At 39.5% G+C, this 19,094-nt stretch overlaps 1 protein-coding gene across 1 annotated transcript; it reads left to right on the top strand.

Moving 5' to 3' along the window:
• The first annotated feature begins 5,518 nt into the window (after nucleotides 1–5,518).
• On the top strand, nucleotides 5,519–18,149 carry LOC137296814 (uncharacterized). The gene is made up of 5 exons (XM_067828683.1): nucleotides 5,519–5,596; nucleotides 6,642–6,801; nucleotides 8,742–9,140; nucleotides 9,727–9,957; nucleotides 10,721–18,149. The coding sequence occupies exons 2-5, from the start codon at nucleotides 6,726–6,728 to the stop codon at nucleotides 11,434–11,436; spliced, it is 1,422 nt and encodes a 473-aa protein (XP_067684784.1). The 5' UTR covers nucleotides 5,519–5,596; nucleotides 6,642–6,725; the 3' UTR covers nucleotides 11,437–18,149.
• Nucleotides 18,150–19,094: the final 945 nt, after the last annotated feature.

Raw genomic sequence — 19,094 nt, 5'->3', positions numbered from 1 at the left:
AAAAGAAACTTCACAAAATGAAATTTTTACAAATAATGAATAATATTTCTCAGATGATACATCTATGTATCCGAAATGGGATGCCTATCTTTCGACTCTAGAAAAACATGAGCAAAACCCACTCAAACCCATCCGTTTGTCATGCAAATGACATTAGTGCCAAATCAGGTCTTGCACGTGCAGTCAATCACACGTGATCTTCGCATCGAAGTTTGCCTTATTTGCACGTGTTTACATTGGCCTCAAGAATTGCTAAAAAGGACTTTTAAACCACAGTTCTAACAGTACTTTAAATGCCACGATTGTCAAATGTGCAACATGAATGTGCCATTGGCATGTTGCAAGCGAGAAGATCAGTTATTGACGTTGCAAGAACAATGGGATGCACCCATTGTACTGTGCATGACTTGCGAGGTCGAAACTGATCTTCTGATCGCCCAAGGTCGGCTCGTCCACGTGTGACGTCACGAGCAGGAGACCGTCAAATCGTCCTACGTCACCTACGTGACAGATTTCTGCCGGCTACACGAACCAGGGCTGAGATGTTTAGAGGTTGACCACCTCACAGACCATTCGAAATCGGTTACTTGCTGCCATTTTCGATGCCAATATTGACGCCGTTTCATCAACGTCAACGTCTGCTGTGGGCCCAACGTCGCCTCCGATGGAAACAGAGACTGGAATCGAGTCATCTTTAGCGACGAATCCAGGTTTACCCTCAGATTCCCAGACAGAACGCATAGAGTCTGGAGACGACGTCGTGAACAGTATGCCCGATGTTGTCAAGGGATATATTAAGTCAAAGTATTTGGTTTAATTACATGTTAAAAGTAGGCAACACGTCACTTTTTATGATTACACGATGCCATTTAGAAATGCAACATATGTCCCATCCGGGATTCGAACCCGCACCCTCAGGGTCAGGCACCTAATCGCCAGCACACAAAGTCGCGGAAGTGGAAGTCGAGGTGGCTGAGCAGGCTAGACGGCTGACTTTGTGTGCTGGCGATTAGGTGCCTGACTCTGAAGGTGCGGGTTCGAATCCCGGATGGAAAAAAGTACTAGAATTTGTACTTTACTAAGAAAGTGAAATCCCAAATATGACATATGTTGCACGTCACTTTTTATAAAAGTGCAGGAATACACTTTATCTATGATCTAATGAACCCCACTACAGGAGAATTCTACACTCATGAAGAGCTACAAAAATATATCAACTCAGAATAAATATCTTAAGATATTATAGTATCAAATCTTCCATAACAGCCTGTTTAAAGAAAAGACACGTTTCCCTTCCCATAACAATACCATTTTCTCCAGTACTACCCTGCAACATATCCAAACTAAATTTGAAGGTTAAAGGCATCAAAACGTTCTATATCTCATTACTAGATTCAAACTGTAATAAATCATATGCACATAAAAAGTGGGAAAGGGTCTATGGAAAACAATATGATAACACAATGTTACGAAACATATACATGATAACAAATCTATGTACAAAACGTAGTACTTTGAAATGGAGATGATGATACTATATGATATTATACCTACATACATTTTCTTAAATAGAATCAGACTAAAGGACACACCTATGTGTGCATTTTGTTTGAAAGAACCAGAAACAATTATTGCGTGGAATCCATATCTTTAAACGGAGACTCCATCTCCTGTCTACTCGTTGTGTAAGGGAATATTCCAAATGTTCGGAAACGCTGTAGGGAGATTGATAGGAGAATAATAATTGTACATGGTGTACTTGGGAGGATAAAGTGCTCGCATGAATGAAGAGAAATGGAATGGTTTTCAATTAAATGTAACTGCACGCGATACACCGTTCGGCTAAGATGAAATACTAAACCGTTCGCAAGAAATTATTACAACCGGTTTATTGCAAACCTGATACCTTTGTACATTGAACACACCACGCATTCACTCTAAGGACAAACTGATGATGTGAGATTTGATATTATACGCTTTCCAAGTTTTACCTACCGGTAAATTACATACAGAAGATGAGATCTGTTTTATTCACGTGTCGCGAAGAGTGCATAAAATGTAAGTCCAGATATGAGATATAGAATACATTACACTCCCAACCATTACTGGCTTATACGACTCCCCTTTGTGTTTTGTTTATAGTTAAATGCATAGTAATGCCATCACAGAATGAATGCATCATAAATACTGTATTTCCTCTATAAAGCGCCTGGGATCTAATGAGCGCCGGAAATAAAGCAGTGCTTTAAGAAATACGCGCTGGGCCTCTAATATGTGCCAAGCGTCTAATAAGCGCCGGGTTTAGATCTTTGCATGTTTTCGCAAATGTATTCTCCATTGGTCAAAAAATAGATACATTAAGAAATGGTCCCTCAAATCCTAACTGCCTGTCATCCACATGGTACAAGGTACCGATATTGTAATACGCGCTGATCTCTAATAATAAGCGCTCTAATGGAGGTCCGTTGAAAAAACATAAGCGCCGGGGGGTGCTTAACAATTTGAGGAAATACGGTATTACATATTGCCCGTTACCAAGGGAAAACAGCGGTCACAACATAATCTGTACATGTCCGACGTCATCAGTGGCAATACATTGTCACAAACTCGTACGATCGCCTCCAAGTATGTGTGTGAGTATGGTTTTACTCCGCTTTTAGCTTTTAGCAATATTCCAGCAATGTAACGGCGCAGACACCATGAATGGGGTTCACACATGGTGTCAATGTGGGGAATCGAACCCGGGTCTTAAGCGTGACGAGCGATACATTAGGTTACCCCACCACCCTTCAGCGGTGTACAAGTAAACCCTAAGCAGTTTTGCACCGTCAACAGCGTCGATGGCCTCACTCCATTGTGACACATTGTCAGTCCAGGTGATAATTTGAGCAACATGACACATGAGATGAAAATAGAGACATGTTCAAGGACACTGCATGCTTGAAGCGTGGCTAGTTTTACGCCGCTTTTAGCTATATGTCAAACAGGGGATACCTGAAATGGGCTTCATATATTGTTCCCATATGGAGAATCGAACCCGGGTCACGAGCGTGAGAAGCGAACGCTTTAACCGCCAGACTACCTCACCGCACCCACCGTCTGTAAATACTAGTACCATTAGAAGTGCATGGTGATTGAGGGTGGTTACTTTTAATGTGTAGGCTAATTACACCACGCGTACTTGACTGAGAATTCACATGCGTCAGTTATGAATACGTGACACGTTTTATGGATATCAACTTCTTTATTCTTTTTAACGACTCCAAAAATTATCGATGTGAAAAGTTGTGAAAAATATTATAGGAGTTATTATCTATAAATATGTGTCATGCAATGATGGTCTTCTAACTTCTAAGTGCTATCAAAGACTTCAGGGACAATTAAGCAAGCTGGTTGCAGGTGCGATTGGTTATAAGTTCGCAGTTGTTACCGTGCATTTACTCACGTTATGAGACGGAACGACGTGATACAAAACTTGTCGGACAAAGGGAATCCGGTGGTTGCGAGAACCCTAAGATCTGTTAATGTCGTAATCGTCTTTCTCACTGTCCCTGAACCACAACATGTCATTCCTGTGACATGCTGTTTAGCAGATCGAAGAAATATTATATACCTTCACTGGGCAGATTTATAGAGTTCGATAAACTGTTGAAGAATAGTAAATTGCTAGCCACAAAGAATGCATTCTTGTTCGCTTCCTCCTTCCCTCCCTCACGTCCACTCGCCCACTCTGTCCAGGATAGACAGCAAAGCTGGACTTGTAATAATATAATATAATACTTTATTGCCCGACAAGGGAATTCCTTTCACTTGCAGTTGGAAAATTTCAACACGTCCAGATAATAGCTGGAATACCGCTAGGTGCGTTGTACAATCTCTTGCAAAACCTCTGTCTAATGTTCAACTTCTTTTCAGACATAGTGAAGTGATCATAAGACCAGCGGTGTTGGAAACTACGTCTCAGGCAAGTGTTCCGTTGTTTTACATGCTCAAAGGAGACATTTGTTTAACACACTGCTAATACACTGTGGTAATGATGTGTGCATGTGGAAATGTCTGTGGTCTAGGAAAAGGCGTGAGAGTGTCTTTTCATTTGCTCTTCTTCCTCGAAAACATTTGATTCTGGTGTCATTTTATGTTAAACGGTTTTCCTAAATATTTATCAATCCCAAGAATGGTAAAATGTCCTCCACGTGGAGTCCACTAGACAAGAGTTGAATACGTCACGCGTTTTTCATGGATCCCTCGTAAGTGTGAATGGCAACATACCTAGACCAACTTCATAATATGCTGTCATCATCGTGACTCAGCACTCATCTGATGACGGAAACAGAATCAGCGCTGAAACGTCTATATAGTAAAAAGAACTTGCTGTCCATAAAACGTGTCATTCATTCATGTTCGTCAAACTTCTAAATGCCTGTAACATACGTTACATTTGGGATTACACTTTGTTAATAAAGTGCAGATTCTTGGACTTTTGTTATATTGAGTCCCATCCGGGATTCGAACCCACAACCTCAGAGTCAGGCACCTAATCGCCACCACACCATTCTACTCACTATATTCTCGATGTCCAGTGTTAGAAGGAATTATTAGCAAAGGCATATCGAGAATTTCACATGTGTGGTTAACGTGGTTAACGTGGTTAATGTGGTTAACGTGGTTAACGTGGTTAATGTGGTTAACGTGGTTAACGAGATATTTGTCATCTAAACACATTGAGGTGTAATACTTCTTTAAACATTGCAGAAGTGAAAAACATTTTGTCCAGACATTCATGTTTGCACTGTTTGCAATATATTGAGAGCTGACACTTGTGTGACCATTCGGTATTTCTTTTGAACCCTTGGCAGCATGCATGAATAAGTGGAAACATTAGAATAAGATGTGTGCTTCTATTAGAATCTGAAAGTAGGCGAGCGTAGTGTCTCCAAAACAAGCTGTCAGTAAATATCACGGGAGCAGTCACATTAACAAGGGATTGCAGTTTCAAACTGCGTTTTTATGCACTTTAATATATACGTTTGATTCTGGAGGACTTTTGCTTATCTCAAACCCACAAAATGTTTCTTTCATATTTGTTTCCCGAAGTTAATAATGCATTTATTGCCGATTTTGTGTGTTTTGGGGGTACCAATATAAAAAGTCAAACTATGCGGGGATCGTGAGGCTGGAAAATGGCGAAAGCAATTTGCTTGGGCTTGACAGAAATGTGTAGACAATTAAAACACAATAACAGTTGCCTTTTTGTAACTTCCAGGAGAGGCCGACCATTTTTGAAAATCCATCGTAAATGCCTCTGAAAACGTTTGAGCTCCATAGCTCTCCCGTTCTGCATCAGTGCAAAGACAGAACCAGGGTCTTTTGGTTGGGTCGGGCACATTCAGAATTAAAAGCGTAACACAATTTTAAATCATGAACCTCTTATCATTGCAAAATGTGAAGTAAGGCTTTGTTAGGTAACGCCCGGTCTTTTACAGATGTATTCTCGCCCGTTATTTATCGACCTGGAGCTAATGGCGCATGCGCACATATCTGTCTGCTCGTATTTCCTTTGAGAAAACCAAGATGTGAAACGGCTATTTCCAAAAATGTAGGTAAAATACTCCATTTCCTTCATTCATCAGTTAGTCTGTATCAAGTCTGATTTTACTATATCTGCTAATGTTTCTTTAATACAGGTAGATGATTCATTTTGTAAATTGGAATAATGCTTATATATGGAATTGTTCAATTTTCGATCTGTCTTTTTCGTCGAGAAAGTGTTGAATTTGTGCTCTGTGCCTATGTTTCGAGGCAGAGAAGATCACAGAAGTCCGTCCACATGCGTGGTGAATTAGGTTATTCTATTTCACCTGTGGATTATTTGTTCACGGGCTATATCGTGAGTAGATTATTCCCACAACACGATGCTGACCCTATTTGGTGCCTCTAAGGCTGTATCAGAAAACCCAGACAACTCTCCAGCTGGCTGGACCATTTCACCTTTGACCGTGCATGTAGAGTGCAAATAATCTCTTATATGTAGACCTTTCGAATGTACGAGGTACCACACCAAAATATATGGAATCCCAGTCATATATGGTGATGCTTAACCTATACTGAAACATCTCATTCCAGTGAGGTTTTTTTTCTGTCTGGCAAGCAAATATGTATATCAGTCTGTACCGATGTCCAGTTGACTTTCCAATGTTAATTATGTTGCCTCTTTCTAAAACAAAACAACAACAAAAATCCAAACAAAAATCAGACATGTTATCATGGTAAGTGATTGTACATGTACCACTGTACCAAAGTACAATAGATATTTTAAAAGTTATTTCCACTCCTGTACTTACCTTTAGAGGCAACAATTTATCCTGTTTGCAGGGTCATGTCTTATGTAATCACGGTTGTTTGAGGGAACTCTTTGCTGTTTAAATCAAAAGCTGTATTTTCAGCTGTTTCACACAATGCTCTGTGCATATCTATAGAACCAGTTACATCTTCCATGTTTGCAGTCTGTTTGACAAGGATGTCTGCTGTTTATGTTACTGTTCTGCAGCCTGGAATGCACACATAGTAATGTCCTTGTTCAAACATAAAGTGACTTGCCTTAGAGTTTCTATGTAATGTGTTCAATGTTTGTTGTTTGGCAGACTCTGCACAATGATGCACCAACACAGTAAACACTTGGCTGTCAGCCCTTCTTAACACAGACAGCACTGGACAGCACCTGCACAATGAAGGGCTCAACCCTGTGCTACATTGTGGTGTCACTGTGTACCGGTATCTGCTGTGGCCTCACTAACAGGAAAGGTGTGTACAAGAACCTTGTTATGACCTCAATGTCTGTAAATGTATATTGAATTAGGATGTGTCTAAACTGAACACTGACTGGTCTTATCTCTATCAATACTGGACATATATTATACTACACAAATTAATACCTAGGTGACATCTGTGTTGTCAACATTTCCATCATACAAGATTCCACACTTAAGTTGTATTACAAAGTACCAATTTTACTGCATGTCATTGTTTACAAACATGGGAAGTTGGAAGGAAGATTATAAATGATAAGTCGATTTTGACCCTGATTCTCTTGTTTATATCACTTTTGCCTTATATATCAATATATTGGTTGAGTAAACCTGTCAGTAATTTTTATCAGAATAGGTTCCGGCAACCTGTGCTTGTTGTATCACAGGCATATTGTAAACCAAAAGTTACTGTGTTCTGTAATCTGATTGGTTGAAAAACATGATTAAATGGTATTAGATTCCCGGAAACTGAAAGACTATTCACCGCGTATTGACACGTAAAGAATTGTTTTGTTGTGTCATCAACAGTGGTGACGTCATTCAAATCATATTGTGACGTAAAGTTAGAATGATGTCACAAATGAGCAACTCCAGATGCTACCATGAGAACCAGCTGAAACGGCCAGCTGATGACACTTCACTGCTGTGTCCGTATTCGATGTAAACGAGTGCAGACACTAAAACTCCTTTGGTTTACTTTTGTGTTTACAATGTCGATAAACATCATGTGTTGGCCAATTTCCGGGTGTTATTGAGTATTTGAAGCACGGGAATATTTCATTTGAAACCTCCGGCTGACGCCGTCGGTTCCAAATGCATTCCTGTGCTTCAAATACTCAATAACACCTGGAAATTGGCCAACACATGATGTTTATCTCCTAATTGTAGCGCGACTGGGGCTGCGCATCATAGAGAATATGACAAGTCTTCTTATGTGCGAGCGAAGCGAGCAAAGGTTGGCAATGTGCTTCCATCACTGTGGATTGTAAAATATTTTTCATATCAAAATAAAACGTGCCCACCATCAAAGGTACACTCCCATTTCTTCACTTGGTTGTGCTCTCAGATTTTCTACCCCATGTTTAATAATTACTCACTTGAAATATGTTTTATTCAACATTTTAAGCACCACATGTTTTATTCAGATCATTATTCGCCTCCATTACCCCTGCCAACTTCCAGTTGAACGGAGTGACAGAACAAGAATAAGCAGAAATACCATATACCAGATATACCAGATATACCATATTGCCTAATTTTATCATAAACCAGTTGGAGTTTATTTGTCATAGTTACAATTTCTGTAACATTGATTCTTCATAAAAACACTGCTGGCAAATGAACTAGGGGATGTAACTGTAAGTATTCCATATTGAATAATGCCCTCCTGTTCCTTCACTCCGTTGAAACGGAAGCTGGAAAGGGGAATGGAGGCGAAGAACAGTCTGATGTACCACGAGTTGTTCTTAAAATGTTGAATAAAACATATTTCACGTGAGTAATTGGTCAACATGGGGTTGGAAATGTGAGAGCACAACCCAGTGAAGAAATGGGTATATACTTTTGATGGTGGCGATATTTTATTTTGACATGTAAATATTTTTCGTACCGAAGCGAGGGAAGCACGTTGCCAACCTTTGCTCGCTTCGCTCACATGTAAGACCAGTCATTTTCTCTATGCTGCGCATCCCATTTGAGTTACAGTTTGCCTGTGGTTGTATAAACAGCATAATCATGTTAATGGATTGGATGGTTTGAATTTGTGTCTTGCTTGATGACATCTTATTGTACCCTGGCAGCATAGGTTATTGCTCACAATATCAATCACTGCATTGTCTGGTCCATAGACAGGCTGCATTGCATAGCTGAGTATTGCTGAGTGCAGCAGTAAACAATCAACTTGGATACAGTTGACGTTGCTTTGTTTCGTTCCAGTTTACATTGAGGCTGACAAGAACTGCGGGCAGACCCACATGCTGGACTCAGGGGAGATAATAGTCATAGGTTCCCAGCGAGGCCCCTCGTCTGACCTGCAGGCAGAGTGTGAGATTGTTTTTACTTCTGCAAGCCCTGATGACCAGGATCGAGTGTGTATGGAGATTGAAGATCTTGACTTCCAGGGGAACTGCTATGCTTCACTCACACTGTACGATGTTGCCACGGAGACCGCATCTCGGAAGAAGGAGTTGGGGTCCTTTAGCTGCCACAAAGCCCCACCAATGGAGGTGTGCTCAGTAGGGCGTACACTGAAGATGGATCTGAATCGAGGTTTTGTTTCCTACCAGAGAGACCTGGTGTTGTTCTTGTTGCAGGTCTACACAAAGAATCCTGACGGTATGTTTCTCAAGTGACTTGTTTAGATTCATGGTGGTATGGCTAGAAGGGGTCACTCATGTACAATACATGCTGGAGACTAATGTTGTATGCTAATATTTGTTCTAAGGGAATTGCATCCACTTTTAGGTGAATATGATACAAATCAGGAATGCTGGGTTAATGAATATGAATATAGGTCAATACAGTAACAAGTCAGTAGTTCAAGCAAGGAGTACTCAGTATATTCAGTTGACCATAACATGACATGTTATTTGACATGTTTTCCCATGTTAAGAGCATTAGCTATTACTTGATCCTCGTGCCAGAACATGTAGTGAATCAAATGTTTTCAATAAAATTGAGTTTGAGTGAAATGAAACATTGTCAAAAACAGCAAAAAACAACAGTGCTGAAACACACCAGCACCATGTTTGATTCAAACACCCAAACACAACAGCCAAGTGCATGTGGAAGATAGACTGCCCTATCATATTTTAGGGTGTTCCCATACTTTTTCTTAGTAGTATCCTGTATGACTTAAGAATTGTGTAACACATATTTACTTGTGTTGTTGGCACAATGTCTAATATGATGAGTTCTGCAGCCCCTCTGGAAGACCGCATCAAGGAGGTTCCGAGTGTATTCCACAATGTAGATGCCTACATCATCATCCTCATCGTCATCGCTGCTGTAGTTATCCTCATGCTCATCACTGTGATCGCCTTGGTCACGTTTTATGTCCGACGGAAATCCACTAGAAGTTCAAGAAGGGGAGGCAACTCCGCTAGCTCTGCCTTGCCTAACACTCAGGCTGCCCACCCTTTGCAAACACCAGGTGGGTTGTGAGATAAAGTGTAGCATGTTATCCATCGTGTTACACGTGTACCTGTGAAGATATTCATGCAACACAACTTTCATTTCAATGGTTTAAGGCAGTGTTCTAAATATTGCCTCTCTCATACATTTTCCAGAAGACTACAAGTTGTTTTTTATTGGTAAACATTTAGATAAATAAATATATCTGAATATAGTTTGAATGTGAAACCTTAAACATATTCTGGACATTGTAATTTGCAGTTTTGATAACTTCAGTTGCCCAAATACTGAAATAGACTTGAACAGCTTGTTTTCACATATACAGGGTCCATTTCTGATCTTTCAGCTTTATTGCACCTTGGTATAGACTTGTTAGATAAAGACATCTTACTGAATAGAATACTTAACTCATTACGTCCATGAGCCATGACATTTTTGTGAACTACTGACGTAACAATTTGCCTATGACAGCTACAGTGGTCATACCTCTGTGGTTCTTCCTATAAATGATTCAGACCATATAGCTCTGACAACTCTGTTTTGAAGGCAGTTGTCTTAGGAAGTTAATCAGCTTGAATTTGTAGCTACATCATGTCTCATGCATTTTGGGCCTGCATGTTGCTCTTTGTAGCATGAAGACAAAGTCAAAATCATTTATAGCAGGATGGAACACAGCAATAGTGTTACATCAGCCACCTGAGGAAAATCTGTAATGTATCTTCTAAGTTGTGTCCAGATGTTTCCTTTAAAAACAAATCTTCTGAAGAAATATCTGCTTTCAGCTCCTCGACAGGAACTGAAGCCAAGTCGTGTGGGTTCCCAGGAGTACTACCCACTACGCCCAATACCTCAGCGTCAGTACATCGGTCAGCACTTCCCTGCCTTCAGCTACCAAGCTTACACTGACCAGTGCTGGCCCAACAAGGACGAAGGATACCCCAGCTCTGGGCTAACAGCCAGTGCAGCAGGGACCCAGTCTACGCCCGTGTCCTCCTACTACCAGACCTACTCCCTCCAGGAACACCCCCAGGCCTGCCACTGTTACAGCTACCCCAGCGAGAGTCTCCAGCCAGACAATTACCCCACCGATGGCTACACCAGTGAGAGGTGTTCCGGGGAGAACTATGAAAGGTACTCCGGGGAAGGTTACCATAGTGACAGTTATGTTACTGACAGGTACCCTGCTCAACATTACTCTTTAGAGAGATTCCCCCCACATGGTGTTCTAAGAGGCTATACAGGGTATCCTGGGATCACCCATCCTTTAATGCCAGGCCTGTGTTACAGCTCCAACCTGGGCTATCGACCAGGGGAGGAAGATGCTGATCAGTCTGATGTCAGTGAGAATGAAGACGAGGTTGGGAAGGTGAAACAACTCTGCCAGGGCCTGGATGCGAATGATGGCTTCTCTAAATCTGCTAGTGAAAGAGAAGATGATAACAACCCTGAGTACCAAGAAATTGGTCCACCGCAGTTCAAACATGTGACGTTCATGTGATGTCTGAATTGTGAAGCTAGTTGTTGTAGGTTTGTTACTTTGAAGTAAGAGCTTTCATAGCATGTTGAAGGCTCCGACATTGTTGGTTATGTAGATCAGAAGTGTGCAGCTTTTTCGCTGGAGAGTTGATTCTTTGACAATCTTGGATTAACGTCTACGCATGCTGTTTGTTCCCTGTTGATATGAACTTGATTGTAGGTCAGGGCTGTGAAAGTATTTTTGTACCTGAGATAATGTGTGTATTGTGGCAGTGTTGTGGCTGTTTCTTGTCTCTGTGGAGACGGTCATATTAATGGCTGATGGGGAAACGGCACCGTTATTGAGGGTCATACTGACAATACGATGTTAATCATCACATATTCAACTTCCAAGAGTACATTTCTGGAACTACTTTATGCTTGGACAAACCACTTGTTGTGTTCAGGCACATGTTTTGGGTAGCTCTTTACATCAAAGATAAGTAAGCACTTATCACACTTGTAAATAAGCCCAGGGTATTTTCCCGGTTCATAGTAGCATCCTGTCAGAGTGACACTGGCCTAAACAATATGTTGGTGTATGTTCATGTTGGACACACTACAGACTGATGTGTCTCTTCAGTAGTAGTGCTGAATGTAATAATAGGATGCTTCTAAAATATATTCTTTACTGACATTCTCGATTTAGGTCATGCTGCATAAATATTTAAAGTTCCTACAATCACATCAGAAGAGTATTTTGTTCAGTCAAATTTATGCAAAATTATTTATTTGGGTCAGATAAGATATATTGAATGTGGTGTTAGTAAAATGAAACTGAGCGGATTAGACATGTGCTGTACAGTGTGTGTCAATGGAAGCAAGACTTTCTCATCCTATCAATGAATTTTGAACATGCTGAATAATATTGCTTGGCCTATTTACAAGCTATCATATGGTATTCAGCATACTCCCATCGTGATGATATTCATTGTACTCCCATCGTGATGATATAAGGATCCCATGGTGATGATATAAATCATGCTCCCATTAATTAGACGATGATTGTTGATATGATACACAGTGAATTATTTGATGTTTAAACAGGATGCATGTATTGTGTATGAAATGTGAGCTCTATAGGCATGATGTCAGAAACAGAGCCAGTGTTTATGACTGACTCTCTTGCTGTATTTATAGTGCTTATTTGGTATAGTGCTTATTTGGTATAGTTGGACTCCAGTCATAAGGATATCATACTCCCATCATGATTGTCAACATACTGGGACGTGTTGGGATTTATTGACGTTCATATGGGACACCCTGCTAACCAAACTGTCCCTTCAGTAGTGACATGGGGTACATGGTTGTGTAAATAATGGCAATGCTATTGTTATAGCTATACAAGGGTAATGACAGAGTACATCAGTTTACACTTCCTATATTGCAGTATGTTTGGTACATTTCATAAAAACTTGTGAATGATAACAGAAATGATTCAAGAACAAGTTTATGCAGATTCTCTATTACTGTCAGGTTGCTTGCTATGAAATACAGAATCTAGTTCAGTCTCCGAGCTTGGATGGTTTTCCCCTACAATGTCCTATCTTTGCTATTGGATATTTGAAAACAAATAATCTGGGTAGTGATTCATCTGCTAACAGTGAGAGAATAGAACATCTGAAATACGAAGATGTGAATCATGTTAAAATCCATGTTATTGGGATACATATGGTATTGTAACCTGTAGTGGTCATGTGAACAACACATTCAGAGACGTTCACACTCCTGGCCATACACCTGGATGAGATGCAGCAGCGTACCTACAGGTTTATCTGGTGCACCCTCTGAATCAGGAAGTGTCAAAGTTAACATCTGTTCTAATTTCATAAGGACAGACCCCATGAGCATCTTTCTTAATTGTGACAAAGCTCTGTAAGTCAGCTTGAGAACTATGAAGCAGTGTCAACTCACTGTTTACTGGTATATTTCAACAAACAGACTCTTCATAAGGACAGCTGGGCATGTATTGGAAAATATCTTGTCATACATGTCCGACTTTGATGTCAGGCTTGTTCAGTGCATGAAAATAAGCAACACCGGAAACATTGAATCACATATCTTTGTCAAATGGGGGATGGGGAAGTGATGGGATGGTGGTGAAGATGTGCTTCAGGTTCTCAGGGCAGGTGACCCTGTTGAAAACAGGATGTTGGAACCAAGTTGTGCAGCCAAGGTTTGGGATCCAATCTGATGAAATTAGCTGTTGGAACTAGCCATTGGATCCAGGCTGTTGCAAATGGGCTTTTGGAACCAAGTTGCTGGAACCAAGCTCTTGCTGTTACAACCAAACTGCTGGAACCATGCTATTGCAACCAAACTGTTGCAACCAAGCTGTTGCAACCAAGCTGTTAGAACCAAGCTGTTGCAACCAAGCTGCAGGAACCAAGCTTTTAAAAACAAGCTGTCCATGCCTGTTCATTGTGGAATGTAGAGTTGTTGTCATGTTTTGCCTTTAGACTCAAACATAGTACCTTTAGAACCAGAATCGTCTTAGACAATGTACTTGAAGACCAAAGACAACCATGTGCTGTTATGAAGATATATGAATGTTTATTTGCCATGGTAGCTTCATGACACTGTGATATCTAACATGTGACTTATATATATATATATGATATGAACATCCTACTGTATAACACGTGATGCTGCAGCTGCTTGTGTAGTTGTGACAGAGACCAGGAAGTGCTGTAACAGAGCATAATTATTGTAAAACTGTGACGGCCTTGTAGACATAGTATACAGCAGGAAACTTCGGCTGCTTGCTATCCCAGCCTATAATGTAGCTGTAGACTTAGTCAAATAGCTGTCAGTTAGTGTATGCCTGGTCACTTTACTTACCTAGTTGTAGACTTACATCAAAGATAGATTTGTTCAAAAAATGCATAAATGGCCATCTGTAATCAGCATTTAGTCAGATGATACTTAAATATGCAATCTCTGCTGTTTCTGTGCCATCATTCCACATCTCAAGAACCGTGATACACGTATTACAGTATAATATTGGTGATGGTTACAGTGTTGGTAAACCTGTGACTGTCTTGGAGGTACGTGAAGAAAATAAGGTAAAGAACAACTGTGTGATGAACTTTTGTCCATCAGTCCTGGGTGGGTGGTATTACAACTTACACCTTTCCAGTTATCATTGTCCTTTAACCTTTTTGAGTAATGTGTTTAATTGTGTGAAGGAAGACATTTTTCATCCGAAAAAACAGTGGACATTAGGGATGTAATGATACAAAAGTTTCATGAATCGATACGTATCACGATACGTATGTCACAATTCAAAGCATTATAGCGTAAATTTGGTTCTGAACATAATATTGTATAATTTAATAATTGTGTACATGTACACAAGAAGATCAGCATTTTTGATTCTCAGAGATAAAAAGTTCTAATTATCCATCTTTGTACATGAAATTTTATCATGTATAATTCGCATGGCATAAACAACAAATGATACAAATGCAAAACGACATAAACATATTTAAACCAATACTCTCAAAACCTAAGTATCTATACAATTTTGAACATATCAATAATTGTATTGTCTTAGAAAAAGTATCGATGTATCCAGGCATCCCAAGTGGACATGGCTTCAGTTAGAAAACCAAATGACGATGATTTTGATTTGTGTTTGTATTGAAGTGTATATGCCCAATTTGTTCTTGTACTTTCCACAAGTGGAAAAATATGAAACATTTCAACTGCTGTTTCCTTTGGCTTCTTTCACTTTTACCAAATTCCTATTGTGTGCATGGCCTCAGTCAGTCTATAAACCTGTTGTGTTATGTACATTCTCTGAAGGCACTGTTATTACTTTTCTATATTTTTAATTGCAATTGTGATATTACCTTTCAGTAGTTATCATATTCAATGTGAAGCTTTTTTCCTGTATATTTTCATGTTTTTAGCGCCATTACGGGTATGATCACTGTATCGTGTACTATTTCCAGTTTTTTGGATGTCTGTTTTAACAGCTCTCATCTTTGACTTAAGATTTTATACTAATTCCATCACTGTTGCACATATGATTATATCAGTCTTGTTGATATTTTGATATCATTATCATCGCAAGCTATTGTTACACTGCTAGATTGTAGAGTTTATATTGGTTGTAGTCCGTTCACTAGAAACATTTTACCTTTGTTTTAGATTGAATATATAATCTAGAGGTAGAAGTGACCACAATCTTGATTCTAAATATGAAAAGTAGGATATTTACCAATGTTGGCATTAAATCAGAAATATTGGTCTTAGACATTTACCAATATTGGCGTTACTTCAGAAATATAGATCTTAGACATTTACCAATGTTGGCGATAAATCAGAAATATAGATCTTGGACATTTACCAATGTTGGCGTTAAATCAGAAATATAGGTTTTAGACATTTACCAATGTTGGCGTTAAATCAGAAATATAGGTCATAGACATTTACCAATGTTGGCATTAAATCAGAAATATAGGTCATAGACATTTCCCAATGTTGGTGTTAAATCAGAAATATAGGTCAAAGACATTTACCAATGTTGGTGTAAAATCAGAAATATAGGTCATAGACATTTCCCAATGTTGGTGTTAAATCAGAAATATAGGTCATAGACATTTACCAATATTGGTGTAAAATCAGAAATACAGGTTTTAGACATTTACCAATGTTGGCGTTAAATCAGAAATATAGGTCATAGACATTTACCAATGTTGGTGTAAAATCAGAAATATAGGTCTTAGACATTTACCAATATTGGTGTAAAATCAGAAATATAGGTTTTAGACATTTACCAATGTTTGTGTTAAATCAGAAATATAGGTCATAGACATTTACCAATATTGGTGTAAAATCAGAAATATAGGTCTTAGACATTTACCAATGTTGGCATTAAATCAGAAATATAGGTCATAGACATTTACCAATGTTGGTGTAAAATCAGAAATATAGGTCTTAGACATTTACCAATATTGGTGTAAAATCAGAAATATAGGTTTTAGACATTTACCAATGTTGGCGTTTAATCAGAAATATAGGTCATAGACATTTACCAATATTGGTGTAAAATCAGGTCTTAGACATTTACCAATATTGGTGTAAAATCAGAAATATAGGTTTTAGACATTTACCAATATTGGTGTTAAATCAGAAATATAGGTTTCAGACATTTACCAATGTTGGCGTTAAATCAGAAATATAGGTCATAGACATTTACCAATGTTGGTGTAAAATCAGAAATATAGGTCATAGACATTTGCCCATATGGGCATTAAATCAGAAATATAGGTCATAGGCATTTACTAGTGCAGACATTAAATCAGAAATGTAAGTCTTAACATTTACCAGTTTGCAAAAACCCACTAACATATGATTGGTTTTGAGAGACCAAGAATCAAGCCATGTGGGATTTGAGACAGATCCTGGTTGGTCAAAGGGAGAGTACTTACCCCAGCTTACTCAAACTAGCCAGGTAGCTGGGGATAACACAGTTACAGGAAGTGCAGTCCTGCCTGACAAGTACACTCATTCATAGGCACAGTTCCACAAGTCACAATGATCACATCCTAGTTGGGGCTCACAATGGAGTTGTTGTGGCCCATGCCGGTGGTTCTTCAATCATTCATGTTAGTGCACTTGTTTCTGTCGGCACATCTCCATCTGTACATTCATGATCCATCGAATGTTAACGTGTGACATGCCATGTCTAGTTGTAATGGTAGGCAGTAGTAGCCCAGTAGGTGGACCACTGCTTGTGTTAAACGCCCAGGTTTGATTCCAACCAAGTTGGTAGTTGGTAGCTGAATTGTTGCTAAAGGAGAAGCAGGTGTACTGCACCAGTTGTATGCATATTGAAGACTTGACAATATATAACATTAAACATAACATCAAATAACATGTTATACAATGATAATTAACACTGAAGATTACCAGGGCCCATATTCTCGAAACATTTGTAGCCCTAGCCCTATTCTTAAATTTTTATTATAGCCAGTGTGTTAAGAATGGACATAAGAAATTTGTAGGGCTACAAACATTCCAAGAATAGCTTGCCTGGTCTTTGAATGGCATTTAGTAGTGATACACATAAAGAAGAGAGTTTTATGGATGTCAACTTCTTTATTATGAGGAACATGTTTCAGTGTATATCCTTACTCCTTCATCACATGATCAGTGGATTATGATTGACCTGATAAGGGAGTTTGGGAATACTCTGAAACATTGTGTTCTTTGTAATAAAGAAGTTAACACACTTGAAACTTTCCTCCTTACTGAAGATGACATTCATCTCAGGTATTACTTACTGCTGATCTGTTTCAACAGTTTTCCTGGAACTAACATCTGCACATTCATAAAACATTTAAAAAGAACAGACACTTTTCTAACAAATGCTTGTATGTTAAAACTGATGTTTTTTATGAGATGCATTACCAGAGACTGACTTAAACTCTTAATCATGTGATAGGTCTGTTGTAGTTGTTTGAACATGGGGACTGAAATTAACACATTCACTGACTATTCTAGTCAATGCTATGTCTAGCGATGCAGTTTTGTCTTAGGCATTTACCTACATTAATTCAACATTTTGCTCATGAGATCTATATTTTCTTTATTTTGCTCCAAGATGTTTTTGTCTTTTATTGTTTGATTATATTTAATATTTTCTATTTTTTTGTCTATCATGAATAAATGGTTTATTATCAGTGTGATTCTGTGATACTATGTATGTGGCCACAAGAGAAGGACACTTCACTTTTATCCTGACATAGCAACAACACAGTGCAGAACATGGCCTGGAAGACTAAGCTCAGCTATGGGGCTGGAGACAGACATAGTCACCCACCCTGCATGGTGGGCTGGAGACAGACATATAGTCACCAACCCTGCATGGTGGGCTGGAGACAGACATATAGTCACCCACCCTGCATGGTGGGCTGGAGACAGACATATAGTTACCCACCCTGCATGGTGGGCTGGAGACAGACGTATAGTCACCCCCCCTGCATGGTGGGCTGGAGACAGACATATAGTCACCCACCCTGCATGGTGGGCTGGAGACAGACATATAGTCACCCACCCTGCATTGTGACCCTGCATGATGGGCTGGAGACGGACATATAGTTACCCACCATGCATGATGGGCTGGAGACGGACATATGGTAACCCACCTTGCTGCATGATGGGCTTGAGACAGACATAAAATCTCCCACCTTTCATGGTGGGCTGGAGACAGACATGTAGTTGCCCACCCTGCATGGTGGGCTGGAGACAGACATAAAATCACCCACCCTGCATGGTGGGCTGGAGACTGACATGCAGTGTATTGTGACGTAATTGATGAGACGATGTATCTAATGAGGAGAGCCTGTACAATGGAAGCTGTTAAAAGCGGCATCTGTCCAATCCAGCAAGTTGTCAACACTGGCATAAAATCTTGGTCCCTTTCATAACTTGAACATTGATCATCAGCTCTGCAATCCGGCATCTTGTCTAAAATGGATTATTTCTTCAGTCCCAGTGAGTGGGGGTTTAGCCAGCTTCCACTGTATATCATGGAAATATTGGCAAGGAACCTGCGAGACAATTGCCATCACGATACAAAGGTGGCATGGTGATACATATCCAATACTTTACAGTTTCTAATAACAGATC

Source organism: Haliotis asinina, chromosome 9, assembly GCF_037392515.1.
Source record: "Haliotis asinina isolate JCU_RB_2024 chromosome 9, JCU_Hal_asi_v2, whole genome shotgun sequence".
NCBI classification, from domain to species: domain Eukaryota; kingdom Metazoa; phylum Mollusca; class Gastropoda; order Lepetellida; family Haliotidae; genus Haliotis; species Haliotis asinina.
The sequence above is the reverse complement of the archived record's forward strand: the minus strand, read 5'-3'. Positions and strand labels throughout refer to the sequence as shown.

Coding starts and splice junctions, on each gene's coding strand:
- LOC137296814 (XM_067828683.1), top strand. CDS start 6,726: ATGAAGGGCTCAACCCTGTGCTACATTGTGGTGTCACTGTGTACCGGT. Junction 6,802..8,741: donor TGGCCTCACTAACAGGAAAG/GTGTGTACAAGA, acceptor GTTTCGTTCCAG/TTTACATTGAGGCTGACAAG. Junction 9,141..9,726: donor CTACACAAAGAATCCTGACG/GTATGTTTCTCA, acceptor TGAGTTCTGCAG/CCCCTCTGGAAGACCGCATC.